General features: G+C 39.5%; 1 protein-coding gene across 1 annotated transcript in view; it reads left to right on the top strand.

Annotated features, from left to right (window-relative positions):
• Positions 1–16,099, top strand: part of il11ra (interleukin 11 receptor subunit alpha) — a 67,206-nt gene that overhangs the window by 28,350 nt on the left and 22,757 nt on the right. The window contains exon 2 of the mRNA XM_074690508.1: positions 15,646–15,742. Within this exon, the coding sequence (XP_074546609.1) occupies positions 15,646–15,742 (97 nt within the window). The remainder of the gene's footprint in view (positions 1–15,645; positions 15,743–16,099) is intronic.

Genomic DNA, 16,099 nt, shown 5'->3' with positions numbered 1-16,099 from the left:
AACTTTTTTCCAATCCAGTTTATAAACAAAGACTGAAATAACTTTCATATTTTAATATTGTCAAACACAAAGTCCAAACATTTTTTTAATAAATTAAGAAAGAGGAAGAAAAAAATAAAACAGTTTAACGGTTAACTTCCTGATTCATTCATGGTGTCTGAACTGGACCTGATGTACATTCGCCGTGGTGTAAACTGCAGCAATGTTGCGCCAACTACTGGCAATGAGGACTTACTCAACGTAAAAAAAAATTTGCCTTGAATATCGGCTGCTGGTATCGGCAGCCTTCATTAGTATGATACCTTAAAATAAGGCTGGTATCGGCCTGATACTGATATTTAACCTAAAACTTTTGACGTCTTGACCCTGCAACACCAAAACTAAACCATATTAATGACATTGTTTTTCTCTTTCTCTGTTAGCTTGGCTTTCTGCACTGGAAAAACTGAAATGTTAGCAAGTGATTGTGTCTTACTTTACTGGAAATTGTCTTCTTAGACTTAATATGAGCTGCATTCGCCTATCAACACCTTCTGATTTCAACAAACTGGATGAGCAATTTTTTTCATACTCCATTGGCAGATTTTTAGCAATTCAAGCATCCTTTTTAAGTATGACATTTTTGTGGACTTGTCAGGTGAAAGAGGCTCAGATTAAGTCTATAAAACACTATTTTTTTTTACTAAAAATATGACATAAGCACAAACCATTGTAAGTGTAAGAGTCCAACGAAGACCAACCAAATGAAAAGTAGTCAGAGAGTCTTATTCCTGGTCTGGCTCCAGCTGATCATCAGGCTGCCAGATCATGAGTCTGAGCACCCATTAGTCTGAAGTGTTTCCCCCTTAGCTTGACAGTTTATCTGATTAGCATTTAGCGTGAACAAGCTCCACGTAGACACACTGACTCCACTTCCAACCTGTTCAACATCTGAGAGTTAGAAACATCAGCCTTTCTGAAAACAAATACTGAAAATTGACAGGTCTTTAATTAATTTATCCATTCATATTTTTTTTTATTAGCAGCTGAGTAAAAACATTTGAAAAAGTAGCTCAATGGGAATGATGGAAGATAATTTTAACAGACAGAAATGTGATGTCCTCATGTGGAGAGAGGAAAATCAGGATCTCTTGAGTCTAAAGTCAAAAACATGTCAGTCAGCGGGTTACTGCCCGATAAGTTCACATGGACGGGCAGCTCAGGGGTTGCCATAGTGACCTGGGTAAACATGACCTCTCCATGTTGTTGGTTTAGTGCCTGTAAAGTGCTCACACACAAACACACACACACATGTTGTATCACTTAGGCTCGGCAGTCGTTTCCACTATCGGCACAGGTACCCACATCTACACACAATACACACTAATATGTTGACAGCAGGTTGAATTAGCATCCGTCTTTGTTAATCTTTAATTAAGGATGTAGTCGCTAATGGCTCGCCCTCATACACAGGACGTCCTGTGATCATTTGTCATACCTGCATGAAAACATGGACTGTGTGTGTGTGTGTGTGTGTGTGTGTGTGTGTGTGTGTGTGTGTGTGTGTGTGTGTGTGTGTGAGTGTGTATCTTTCTGACCCTCCTGTTTGATTCTTCCAGTTCAGCTCTTCTCCGTGTTGTGTTCAAGCACAGCGCCGTCTGCCCGCCCTCCCTTCCCCCCGTCGCTTTCTGTCTTTTCTCTTTCTTTTCTCTCCTCGGCTGTCTTACTCCTCTCTTGTAAAGCTGACTGAATGTGCAGTGGCATGCCGGAGTGTGAGTGAGTCACCATGTGGGATTGTGCCGCCGCAGAGAGGACCGGCTCAATGCGAGCCCTTTGAGATTGGATTACTTAGTCAGTGTGTGCACACTTCATTTAATCATGAAGTCTTTTCCAGCACTGACATTTCTAACTCCGTCTTTCTCTGACTTTGGCGCACTTCTCTCAGGACACCTTGGCTTTCACCTCTGGCCTTATTGTTGCCGTTGGCCTTGAAGGAATGTTTTCCAGAATGTTCTGTCTCTGCAATTATTTTAATGACTTCTGGCTCTTTGGTGGATTTGCTGAGGCAACAAAAATAGAAACATTCTCCTTTTCAAAAACAAATTGGGTATTTGTGTCTTGGCGGCTGATTTGCATCTCCCTGCATGTGGGCATTCCTGTATTATGGGTGCATCCTGGTGACGATAACCATGGCTACACTCCTGTCTATTCTGGTTCTTGCTGGAAGAGTAACTGTAGAAACGCGACTGGCTGGTGTGAGTCACGGAGCGATGAAACACTCACTCCTCACCTATGGAAAGAGAGTGTGAAATTGGAGGAGCTCCTTATGGCCCAGTGTTGTTTACTGGCATTGGCCACTTAGCTCCCATGTTGGTATATTTGTGTCTCAAGGCATCATATTGTTTAAACACTTAACACTCTTTTTAAAGTTTCCATTCTTCTTTCTATCTCTGAGCTTGTCACATCATACGACCGCTTTCATCACTATGGTAACAGTCAGACTTGTAAGCTGAGAAACATCCAAAGTGGTCCCACTTCAGCTTTGTCGAACTATAGAAATAACGGGGACAATCAGTGTTAGTTGCAGCACTCAGGGCAAAGGAAGTAAAGAAATGAATCAGTTTCTAAAAGTGTTCAAGAGGGATCATGCATCTTTCCAACTTTTTAGGTCTCAAGACCAAAATCATTATCTGGGCCAAAACTGATCTGATCCAGTGGAATGGATGCACCAATCCAGCTTTTATGGTTCTGATACCAATACTGATACCTGGGCTTTGGGTATCAACTGATGCCAGTACTGATACCAGTGTTAAATAATAACCTGCATGCCCTACTGTGAGATAAGGTAGGCAATTTTTTAAGTAAAAGGCAAAAAATTAGTTTATTAAACTATACAATATTTAAATATTTACCAGCAAAACAGAGCTTCAGAATGTACAAAAATCTATTCAATTGTTAACTTTTATCCATTGTAGACTGGTAACACAGCAAAATAAATAAATAAATAAAAGAAATAGCATTAGATGTAACATATCAAATAAGGTAGCTTAGAGCTCTGATATTGGAGAAAAGAAAAAAATAAATTAAAAAAAACAGGCACCCATTCCGATCCAGCTTTGAGTGGCACCAGGATCGGTATCGGTGTATCCCTATACAGTAGGACACCAGTATTAATTCAACATTCTTTATTTTTTAATATGAAGATGAGATTGAGAATTACGTTCCCAAAACTTCAAAAACAAACAAAAAAGTTAACAGAATTATTCATTTCTGTCTTTATAAAAGAGTAAATATGTGGTGAGTAGATCTATAATCTACAAGGAAACTTGCTTGTAAGTCGGTACTTGAGTTGTTGATCAAAAAAGCATCACACTTTTCCAAAACTGTTGGGCTGCAATAGTTATCTTCCTTTGTGCTATCTTAGTTCTGGCTGGCAATTTTGCAACGGTATGCGCACAGATGACATGGTACGCAAACACTGAAGAGCACAGATCTGAACTGAATTGATCTGCTTCAGGACTGGCCCTTTGTCACTGATGTCAGTCAAGAAACATCCACAGAGGACTAATCAAAGAGTATATTTCTGTTTATTATAAAGAACAGCTCTCTGTAGTATTTCATTTGACTATATTTTAGACCAAAGAGTGAAATCTACTCACTTCATTTTAGAAAATTTTACAGGTAGATTCTGCAGAGTTTTCCTTGAAAATTAAATGTTAACTTTTATAGGAATAATCCTGCTCAAGTGTCACATCTGAGCCTCTATGCATGTGTGTCAGTGTCTGTGTCTGCATCAAGCCCTCTCCTTACCCTGTATACTGATGTTTCGGTTGTAATGGGATGTCTCTGGGTGGAGCCAATCACCCAAGTGAATTTTCATTTTGATTAGCGAGTGTGAGAAGCTAGCAGAGCGGCAACAATAGTGGATGTAGCTCATAGGAAGAAAAAAGACAACCAAAGTGAAACGAAACGCCAAGCAGATGAAGCTTTTTCCTAAAGGAGGGTGAAGCTTGGCTCGACTTACACTCGCTTTCTGAAACTTGGGGGGGTGGTACGAGAAGAGGTATGTGTCAAATACTTGTGATTACCTTGTTCTAACATGCCAAGTTAGGTGCACAGCTCTCGAGTCTCTCCCACGAAGAAACGCGACAGTCGGAGGCAGTGGGTGTGTGCTGCTGTTGGCACTGAGCCCAGGAGGAGGAGCCCAGTTGGAATGTTGTGTTTACTAAAAAGTAACAAAAACTCTGGCAGATCCTACCTTTAATTACTGGTCAAGAGAAATTCTTTTGAAATCAACTCTTGTGGTTTCTTCTTTTGGCAAATATACGTTTTGTAGCCCCATGTATCATCTCACACGCCTCTACGGTGGTCCTGATTCTCAGGATGGAAGAATAAACAAACAAGCATGCTTACGTCTACGGGAGAAAAGTTTTGGTGGAGGCCCAGAAAAATCAACTTGTTTATTCTCTTAAAAAACAGCTGCAGATGAAACCATTTATTTAAGTCGGAGAGGTCACATCTACTCCATCCCAGCTGGGATCACTGGTGTCTTCAAATCTGCCAGTATGGCTCCAAACCTGCCGGTGGAACCTGAGATACACAGTCTAAGCAGACCTCTGCATTTATTAAACACACACTGCAGGTTTACGAAGAACAGACTCTCCATACAGACACAGCACGGCTGCTGAAAATCACATCAGTTATGCAACAGGTTCCCCGATACTGAAATATGAGCAGGAACATGTTGCTGGGAGCTGAGGAGACAGATTGGTACTTTAAGTCAGGAAACAGCATTGTTCCCAAGCATCAGGGACTGAGGATTAAGACCCGTGTGTAAATATGTTTACTAGACTTTGTACCCTTTGGCACAGCGATGGAAAATAAAGCGGCTGTGAAGGAAAACACAGGTAGGGAGGCAGAAAACAAACCTATAAAGGCAGTGAGTGGGAGCAGGAGATAAGAGAGAGAAATCGTGGATAGATGAAAGACAAATTACCCAGGAATTGAAGGAAAATGTGCAGCGAGGCTTACGGAGATGTCTGTATTTTCAATCTTCAATCACTTTAGAGGAAAGCAGTAAAAAGAGGAGGGTAGGCCATTATAAAATATGACAGGAATATATTTACTGAACCTTGAAAGCTCCAGCATTAGAGGGATGGAAACCAGAGCCAAGGACTGACTGCAGAGCTGTGGGGAGAGAAGTGAGCATCAAGGTCTAAAAGAGTGTGTGAAAGTGGTGGACGGAGGAAAAGTGTCCTTGGGATTTATCTTCAGGGCTGAATTAGCAGACAAGAATCTAAATGGACGTTTTCTTGACTCTTTTCTGGGGGTTTGAATTTTTTGATAAGTTTAAAACAAAAAGTGATAAATCTGCTTTGTTTCCCACCCATGGTTGAAGCGAATGCAAAGTCCCGCAGACAAAACTCAGTACCCATTCTTGCAATTCTTTTGCAGGAAGTCTCAAGGATGAAATCCTTAATAAAATACAGCTTGTTTGTTCAGGATTTCCATGTTAAACATAAATTACCGAGAAACATTTTCAGCCACTTCCAATGGAACATCTTAGATTTTTGGTGAGGTGGATTCTGGGAAATGTATTCTGTGTAACAAGTACTTTTTTGAAAGTTTCTATGAATACTTATTTTTTTCTTATCTTATATTCACTGGATGTCATCGGGATCTGTTGTTACTGTCTGTTAGGCTCTGACTTTACACCATAAATCAGTAGGGATGACTATATCAGGAGCCATATTTTCAAAAAACACGCATATCTACTAGAGGTGTGAAAAAATATTGAAACCACAGTTAGGGATGGATACAGAGTTAGGGACTTTGAAAGATATTGATTGAATTCTGTCAAAATTACAGAGTACCGATCCACGTAAAATCCAGTGTTTAGGTACCTAAATGCAAGGTTGTGACTGTGAGGGAGTGGAAGAGTAGGTGATTTTCCATGCTGGGCATGAACACAGCATCACAAGGTCATATATTGAAGAAAAAATATGTTAAAATGTCAAGAATTAACATTTTAATCCAAACAAACAGATTTTTTTTTTTTTACATAAACACACAAAAGTACAGAAAATTGGTACTGTTGCGTACCGATACTGATTGCCAGGTACTGGAAATCAGTACCATATCATTTTGAATGTGAAAGGTACCCATCCCTAATATACTGCAATACTTTTACCTGTGATAAAATATCTTTATTTTAACTCTTATTTTTGATATTTTTGTTAGTTAAAAATTCATATTTTAGGTGAGTTGGAAGTACAATACGTCCTTGAACCTCCACTGCAGTAGATGGCGCCAAAGAGCTACTTAGCTGTTTTTAAAATATTTTCTTCCCACACTTGATAATGTGGGTTTGAATGTTGTAAACATCAATATTTTTTTTCTATTCTTGGATCAGTTAGTTGAAAATTTTTCTAAGTTTGATGTTTTACATAGGGATGGGTACCTGGCAACCGGTACCAGTACTCAACGGTACCATTTTTCTGTACTTTTTTGTGTATGTGGTAAAAAAATATCAATTTATTTAATATTAAAATATGAAAAAAATTCAATTTAACATTTATTTTTCAATATATAACCTTGCAATGCTGTGTTCATGTCCAGTATGGAAAATCACCTGCTCTCCCTCACAGTCACAAGGATGCGTTGCGGTACCCTATACTGAAGACAGGATTCAGTCGGTACCTATAGTTTTACAGTGTAGTCGACTGATAAAATAATAATCATACATTTTTTGTGAGGAAAATTGGTTACACCAAGTGACATTTATCAGTTTCACCAACTGACCACATCCTTCATCCAATGATTTCTTTCCAACATAGTTTAATGTCACAGTAGTTTAAGTGAGAAAATCACTGCACTTTGTTTTCAGGTTAAGTTTATGTATGAAAGTGGTTTTTAATCAAATATCTTATTGTGAGATATCCCAATACATCACAATGTTGTTATATTGTGGTATTATTGTATCGTGACCCAAGTATCATGATATTCTTGCCAATACTCACCCCTACAAATTACAGATGTGTCAGTTTTTGAGATTTATTCAGGATTTATTCATCTGACACCTCAACTTTTTTCCAATCCAGCTCATAAACAAAGACGTAAATAAAAGAATTGAATAAAAATGTTTTATTTTGAGAGTATGTATGAGTAAGTAAAAACAGTAGACCATTGTTTTGGGTCGCAGGTACAGAGTGTACCTCTCATAAAATGCCTGATGGAAGCATAAAGGGAGGGGAGGGGTGGATAGAGGAATGTGGGTAACAGAGAGACAGCAGTGAGATTTGGATGTGCTGTGTGCTCTGTGTGAACTTGCAGCTCTGGAGTGGTGAATGTAACACCGCCGTGCTACTTCATAGGACAGACGTGGAAATAAAGCTTACTTCTGCTCCGTTATAAACTTTATAAGAACTCTGTGTACCATCTCAGTATGGGGATGTGGTGTTGTTCGTCACAGTGGGTGTCTTTGTTTAAGCTGCAGTTTCCCCTCGTCTGTGTTTTGGCAGCAGCTGAAGAAGAAGGCGATAAAACCCTCCTTACATTCATCAGTTTGAGCTTATGAGCTTCATTTTGCTCTTTAATTGATGAAATATGCTCAGAAAGCAAAGCCAAGGTCGTTTGGATGTAATTTTGACAGATTGGCTGATGATTAACGGATCGTGGTACTTTCCCAGTGCTTGGGATTTAAATAGCATGGGCTATTCAGGAGAATAAAGCTGTTATAAGTTTAAAGGGCGGCTGTGGCTCCGTGGTGGAGATGGTCGTCTGATCTCCAGTCCAGCAGTCACATGCCGAAGTGTCTTTGGACAAGACACTGAACCCCAAATTGCTCAGTCGGTTAGCAGGATACCATTTGAGTGTAGGCTAATATAAAAAAGAGATAATTGATTGAATGATCTCTTTGCTTAATGATGAGTTACTGGAGCCAAAAAGTCATCTTCCAGCTAATTTTATTCCACTCATTTTGTTTTGTCTGTTGCTGAGAATCTAAAATGTAAATTAAACACAATAAATCAGTGTCTGAATATCACAAAACACTGTCACCATTGTTTAGACCTGGGCAGCCTTACAGTATTTGTATGAGCCAAACATAACACCTTGTTCTCTGATGAGAAGTTAATGATGTTGATTTTGTGGTTTAAACAAACAGACGGTCGACTTAGCAGCCAAACCTCAGGCTTACAGAGGAACCCAGAACCAGTTTACAGGTATAATCTCACAGTCACGGTAGATATGTTTTTTTCTTTTTGCTAGTTTCTGTAACACATGACGTCCACAGTGTGAGAGGAGGGAACAGCTCAATGTGTGTTTTCCTCAGGGTGAAAATGTGAAAAGGGTGGTGCGGCTAAATTATTACTAACCCTCATAAAAAGATAAGGTATTACTCAAAACTACCTGGATTCAGTCTGTTGTCCGTAGCTTTGACCTTGGGATCCAGCTCGTGACCACCATCGAATCTAAACAAATCAAAATTTATTTATGGAGCACTTTTCATACATTCATACATTAAAAATGTAGCACAAAGTGTTTTAGAGGTTTAAAAGAAGCCCCCACCCATACACAAGAATGTATCTAAGGCCTGTTTACTCAACGTTTTATTTGAAAATGCTAAAACGCAGAAAAAAAATCTGCATTTACACGGAAACGCTGAGGGACTGAAAACGCTGTAGTAAGCATGCCAGGCCTGTAGTTGGTGCTATAACTATCTTGTCCAGAAGCAGCTTTTGGTTGATCTCCACCAAAGCAGAGTTGGGTCGATCATCTGGTGTATTGGCGAATACTAAGAGCAGAAGTGGAGCAACAGATGCTCATTTTGTTGAAAGACAGCCAGCAGATTCAGCAGGTAGTCCATGACGGGTGCAACAACCACACTGTTGTTTGTTGTATACACTTGCAAGAAGCGGAGTGTGACATCAGGGTTTCCACTGAAAACGCCGGCTTACTCTTTACACTGCAACTACACAGTGGCTGCAACGTTACAGGAAAAATTCCACTTTGGGGGCCACTTCCAAAAGTTTGCTTTCAAGGTTGGCTAAGGGTGGGGTCACACTGGCCATCCAAACCATGCTGTGCTTAAGCACGAATGCCCCCTTGCAGAACCATTCCCCCCATGGAGAGTATGGCCAGGTCACACTACTCCAAATGAACCATACTTTAGCTGGTCTCACACATGTACACGGCCCACTTATGTAATTATGAAGCGTTAACATGAAGCACAATCTCGTCAAAGTCAGCGCAATGAGACACAAAAAGCACAACTCTAGGGACTTTTTGACTTGTGGTAAGTTGTTTAGCCCAACACAGCCCTCTAATACCCCGTTACTATTCAAATTGATTGTCAAGAGTTGTACACACGTCGATCATACGTCATGAAACAAACGTGCTGTCCACGTGTTTGTGCTCGTGCATGAAGTAAACCGTGCCGAAGCCCACCTCTCCAAAGCGTGCCAAAGCAGAAGTAAATCGTGCTCAAGCATGGCACGGTTGCAGTCACACTGGCCACTCGCAACTTGCTGTAGGGCTGAGGCGTGCTTAAGCACGGCACAGTTTGCCAGTGTGACCACGTCCTTTAACGCTGTTTCTGTGTGAACGCAAGGCCAAAACACAATACTTTTACGTTTCACCCCAAAACCGTTGTCATGTAAACAGCCGCTCATGCCCCAAGGCAAGGACACCTCCACCCGGTGAGGAAACACTGGAGATGCGCAATTAAAACATATTAGAAAAACATGAAACTACTTGAGATATAAAGTAGAAACATAAAACTACATGGATAACAAAATAGATAATTAATTAAAGGGCTAAAATATATAGAAAAGCACTCAGAGAGCGCAGACCCAGACAAGCATATTGTGATTGTCACCAACACTTTAGTCCTACTTTAATGTTATACTCCCTTTCAGCAGACTGTCTGCTACAATTTGGTGTTAGCTGCAGGTTTGTACGATAATTTGCTTCCTGACAGTGGTGAAAATTATGATGACCCAGTACATATTTCATATTCTGGATCTTAGTATCCAGAATATCACCAGGATCTGGATCATACTTTTACATCTGTCAGAAATTATGGCGACCTTGTCTTGTATTATTTTGCAAAACAATCTGACCATTTATGGTGGAGTTATATACACGTATGGTGAAAACAGCCCTAACTCACAATGATAAAGAATCCTTTAAAAAAAATCCTGGATCCAGACGGTGTTACCTGAGGTCCTCTGCCTGCAAATGTTTTCATCCCCCGCTCAGCCTGTAATGGATCAGACATCATGACATTGAAAAAGAAAAAAAATCTCAGTCAGCTTTCAGAACAGCTTGTTCCAACCTCACAGAGCCACTCATTCACCAACCTGAGTAATGTGTCTTTGTACAGACTGATCATTGAAGAGTTGAAAAGGTGAAGGGGATCATGATTAGTCTCACTTCAAACACTACATCACTTGTGTCATTCTTTTCTTAATCTGGATGGTTTTGCTCCTTTTTTTAAATAAATTTTCTGTCATTCTCCTTTTTTCTTCTCTTAAAGCCTCATTTTTAATCGTAGATGTGTTCCATCCCATGTTTCTGCTGTCTAACAGTTTGTGCCATCACAGTTCAGAGCTCAAAGTCTCTCTGAACCTTAAAAGTCTTTCCATCAAAACAAGAATAGGAATACACCAATTTGTTCAAGAGCTCATTGTGCCTCTTTGAATGGACTCTGGAGCCACTTATTGTAGTACAAGTCCAGGTACAACAACATCCTGTTTGAACAGGAAATGCAGTACAGTAAGGATGTTTCCAAACAGTTTTTATGAGCCATTGACCTGAGCAATGAAGAGTTGTTATTGTCCCTGTGACATTATTTCACGTTCAGCTGTCCATATAAAGCTGCTCCACAGATAAGATAAGAGGGTTTGGCATCAGCTGTGTGACTTTGGACTCAGTGGTTTGTTGACACCACATAGTTTTTCACCTCTTATCACATCCATGGATTCTTTTTTCGTCCCTCACACACTGATGGGCGCACACAGTTTCCAGTACAAGGTGTGAAGAGGTTCTCATGTTTGTTTGTATTTTTAAATCTTTAATTTGATTAGCATCAGGCTTCATTAACAGCTGATGGAAAAAGGAAACACTAAAGTAGATACCTGGGTGTTTTTGTGTTGGTCAATGGCAATAAGTAAAAGACAGATGCTACACACTTTGTGTCCATGACCCTCATTAGTGTAGCCTTCTGCTGTCAAATTTAGCTTCGGGATGATTGACTTAATTTTGTTTGTGTAGATGACAACTTTAATAGTGATATATAATATAAATAAAAACAAAACAAGACAATCACTTTCAAAGTTTCGAAGTTTATATGAGCGAAATCCTACCCCTTTGAAATGTGTTAGTCTTTGAAATTTACCAGAATCTGTAAAAATTTGGCACAAAAAGACAAAATTAGAGTAATAACATAAATTAAAGGTACATTTCAAATTATTACAATATAGTGAAAAAGTTTATTTATTTCAGTTGTTCAATTCAAAAAGTGAAACCAATTCAGTAGACACAAGGTGAAATATCTCAACCATGTTTTTTCCTTTTATTGTGATGATTATACAAAAACCAAGAATTCATTGTCCCATAAAATTAGAATACAACAAGAACTTTCAAAATTGTAATCCAATGATATATAGGTATGGGTACCTTTCACATTTGAAACAATAAGGTACCAATGCCCAGTACATGGCAGTTGGTATCAGTACTTAATGGTTCCAATTTTTGGTAACTTTTTGTGTGTGTTAATGCGGTAATAAGCATTAATTTGTTTAATAATAAAATCTCAAAGGTTTTCTATTTAACATGTTTATTTCTTAACATATAACCTTGTAACGCTGTGTTCATGTCCAGCATGGAAAACCGCCTGCTCTTCCACTGTCTCACAGTCACAAGGATGCGTTTAGGTATCAAAACATGGTACCGTTTGATTTAATGTGAATCGGTACTCAGTACTACAGATGGAATAAAAGTTAGGCTAATTTCGTACCCCATCCCTACTTTTATAGGTACTGGCTGAATTGTCTGAAGTACCATGATGTGACCATGTTTAGGTACCTAAATGCATCCTTGTGACTTTGAGGAAGTGGAAGAGAAGGCGATTTTCCATGCTGGACATGAACACAGCAATGCAAGTTTATATGTTAAGAAATAAATATGTTAAATTGAAAAAATGTGGAGATTTTATCTTTACATGTGTTAATATTTCTTACCACATAAACACACTAAAGTACCGAAAATTGGGCACGATGGGTACCGATACTGATTGCCAGGTACCGGCATTGGTGCCATATTGTTTCAAATGTGAAGGGAACCCATCCCTACATTCTAATCAGATAATTAACTAGAAACACTTGCAAAGGTTTTCTGAGCCTATAAATGGTCTTGGAGTGTAGTCCAGTAGGCTTCACTATCAAAAGGGAGGCTACTGATACAACAGTTGTCCAGGAGACTGTGGTTGACCCCCCTTAACGAGGACACATAGACACAAAAGCAGATTGTTAAAGAAGTTGGTCGCTCACTGAGTGCTGTATCCAAGACATTACTAGAAAGTTGTGTGGAAGGAAAAAGTGTGGTTGAAAAAGTTGCACAAGCAACCGCAGCCCTGAGAGGATTGTCGAGCCAAACCCAGTCAAGAATTTGGGAAAACTTCACAAGGAGCGGACTGAGCCTGGAGTCAGTGCAATTCAAGGAATTCAGCAACTCTCATTCCTCATGTTGAGCCACTTCTAAACCAGCAACGTCAGAAACCTCATTCCTGCGTCAGATGAAAGTTGTTTTTGCCTCACAGTTTGTAATCAAGAGCCCAAAGTCTGGAGTAAGTGTCAAGTTTGCTCAGTCAGTGATTGTCAGGGTGTCATCTCCTGATGTTGGTCCCCTGTGTTTTCTGAAGTCCAGAGTCGACGCAGCAGTTTCCCAGGGAACTTTAGAGCACTTTGTGCTTCCTTCTGCTGAAAAGCTTAATGGAGATGCTGATTACATTTTCCAGCAGGACTTGGCACCTGCCCACACCGCCAAAACTGCCAAAAGCTGGTTAAATGACCATTACTGTGCTTGACTGGCCAGAAAACTCTCCAACTCTGAACCCAATAAAGAATCTATGGAGTATTGTCAAGAGGAAGATGAGAGACACAGACGAGCTGAAGGCTTCAATCAGAGCAATCTGAGCTTCCATCATGTTCTGATTTATTGAGATGTACATTTATTTCAGAAGAGTGACGCAATAAATCACCATGATCAAGACATTTAATGGAAGCAGTCTCTTTCTGGAAATGTGGTATAGTAGACCACAAATATGTTTCAGAATTAATCTTCTCTACTGGCTTTTTCTGCCGTTTTACAGTGTGCTCATCCTCTGTGGATCCCATTGGGAATGTAATCAGTTGAATTGTGTCTCAAGCTTAAAGACTCATTAGCTCTACAGCACAAGTGGAACCAGAGCTTTAGATGAACTTGACTTTTACTCCCCAGTTTTATGGAAAATGTGTCATTAATGAGAAAGACTTTCCAAGGAGCCTTCTCAGACCGTCTTGAATGTTGTCATTAGAGGTTGGGGTTGTATGGAATATACTCCATAGGTCTCCGGTTGTTGCACGTGAGATGTATGAAATGACTTTATGATGACCATCAAGTACAAATGGTCACACTAGCCCAGTTTTGTCTTGGTGCGGCATGCATTTTGTGGTTTTTCTGCTGACTAATCCAGGGACATATCCCCCCAAAAAACGAGATGTATCGTCCCACTTTTTGGGACCCTCCTGATAGGGTGCCAGACTTAACCGATCTGATCCCAGAAGGTGGAGCTTCAACATTGCAGTCCGTTGATTGGTGGAAAGAATGGTCACTTCCTGTGCGACAGCAGCTGTTGTATTTCTCGTGGCAACACATGGAAATCACAAAAAAGACGAATTGCTGGATATCTTCCATCATTGCTGTTTGTTTAATGTGTCATGTTTTCATTCTTTGCTGGATTTATTAGCGGGGTACACCGTGTCACACTGCTATGGCGTCACACTATTGTGTACCTGACGTGGTACCAGCAACACCAGGCTTAAATGTCCTCTACCTAGTTAAGGGTCCCTTTCACATTTGAAACGATACGGTACTGAGGCCCGTACCTGGCAATCAATACCGATACTCAATGGTACCAATTTTAGGTCCTTTTTGTGTTCATGAGGTAAGAAAATAACAATTTGTGTAATAACATAATTTGAAATTTATCAATTTAACAGATTTATTCTTTAATATATAACCTTGCAATGCTGTGTTTATGTCCAGCATGAAAAATCGCCTACTTTTCTAATCCCTCACAGTCACAAGGATGCATTTAGGGACCTAAACATGGTACTTTTTGGTTCTATGTGAATCGGTACCAGGTACTTTTGACAGAATTCAATCAATACTCATAAAAGTACCTAATGTGGTACCCATCCCTACCCCTACCCTAGGTTAAACTGATCTAAACCAGACTGCTTGGTGGAAACAGGGCTTAAGATTTGACTTTTCCCTCCAGGTGTTCATGAAAAATTTGTCCTAATTAATGAGAAGGACTTTCCAAGGAGCTTACTCAGACTGTCTTGAATGTTGTCATTAGAGGTGGGCGATAAATCCAAAGTATTGAAAATACTTGATATAGCCCCAGTTGTTGCACGTGAGATGTATGAAATGACTTTATTGCGACCAACAAGTGCAAATTGTCGCATAAATGCTTTCACATGTCGGTGTGTAAATCTGAAGAATTATTTTACTGGAACTGAAAATATTTAACTGCAATATTTTAAATAAACCTTGGTTTCACTGTTTAATTTCTCCTTCATTATTTTATCATCACTTTTATCATTAATTTTATTGTTTTATTATTCTATTAACACCTTTAACATTGTCCTTTTAATACCTGATGTCCTGTTCTCTGCTCCCAACCCCTTTTAGCCTTTTGTTTTATTTTTTTTCCTTTTTTCCTGTTGATTGATGTTTTTAGCTTTTAGCTTGGTCGTCAGGCTCTCACTTTATTTATTTTTGCATGGTTCTTGTGTTACCTGGGTTCATATGGGTGGAAACTTTTGTTTGTATTTATGTTCCAGTTGTTAAAGCACTTTGTAAACTTCTGCTATACAAATAAAGTTATTATTATTATTATTTTGCAAGTGCAGATTTTAAAATTCCAACTGAAGAGTCTGCTTGAACAGTTATACTGATGTCATTTTATGTATTTAGGATTTATATGTGCATCGGGATATTGCCTAAAAATGCACAGATATTATTTTTAGGCCGTATCGTGCAGCCTCAGTTGAGTTGTCAGAGCACTTTTTGCCTTTATGAAAAATAATATTTGCAATACTTAAGAAAAACAAAACAGGCCCATCTGTATCTGCGGAGTAACCACCTGCATCATGTTTTTACCAAGCAATTTCTACGTCTGTGGAGTTATCAAGAGGTTGGAGAAGAAATGAGTTTCAGGATGTGTTTTGGAGCAATTTTCTTTCATACAAATGTTTTTGGTTTAAAAAAAGCTTATAATAACACTGATGATGATGATGATGATGATGTTGCTAAAGACCAAACCTTTTGGACATCAAAACAACTTAATCACTGCATTTTTCTCTTTCTCTCTGTCTCTCTGTCTCTCCATCTCTCTAGATGCCAGGCCTTTTGTCCAGTCCTGTGTGTCTGACAGTCATCTGGTTTTTATCTTGGTCGCTGCGTCCCAGCTGCGCTCAGATCCAGTCTGATGAAGGTAACACATGCACACACTTACGCCTGTACTCCACTCATATTTTACACACACACACACTCACACACGCTCACAGAGTCTCATTCTGTTAAGGATCGGGCATGGATTCCTTTGTGGACTATTTTGGGTGCTCTCGACTTCTCTTGGATCAAAGTGCTTATGGGACCTGAAAGTACTGCACATAAAAGGAAGGAGGAGGAGGAGGGGGCACATCCAACATTTTGAATATCATGTGAATAAAGTGCAGCACAGTAGAGTAAAGATTTAACGTAGAAAATCTCTTAATGTGATGCGTTGATGATCGGTTTCATGGTTCGTTGTCCAGTTTTTCGGTGAACCTAAGCTCGTCGATATCTAAGG

The sequence above is a fragment of the Halichoeres trimaculatus genome, unplaced genomic scaffold (genome assembly GCF_033239565.1).
Source record: "Halichoeres trimaculatus isolate MK-OKI-2021-1 unplaced genomic scaffold, fHalTri1.1 fHalTri1_scaffold_16, whole genome shotgun sequence".
NCBI lineage: Eukaryota > Metazoa > Chordata > Actinopteri > Labriformes > Labridae > Halichoeres > Halichoeres trimaculatus.
Note: the sequence above shows the minus strand (reverse complement) of the source record. Positions and strands in the feature narration are given on the sequence as shown.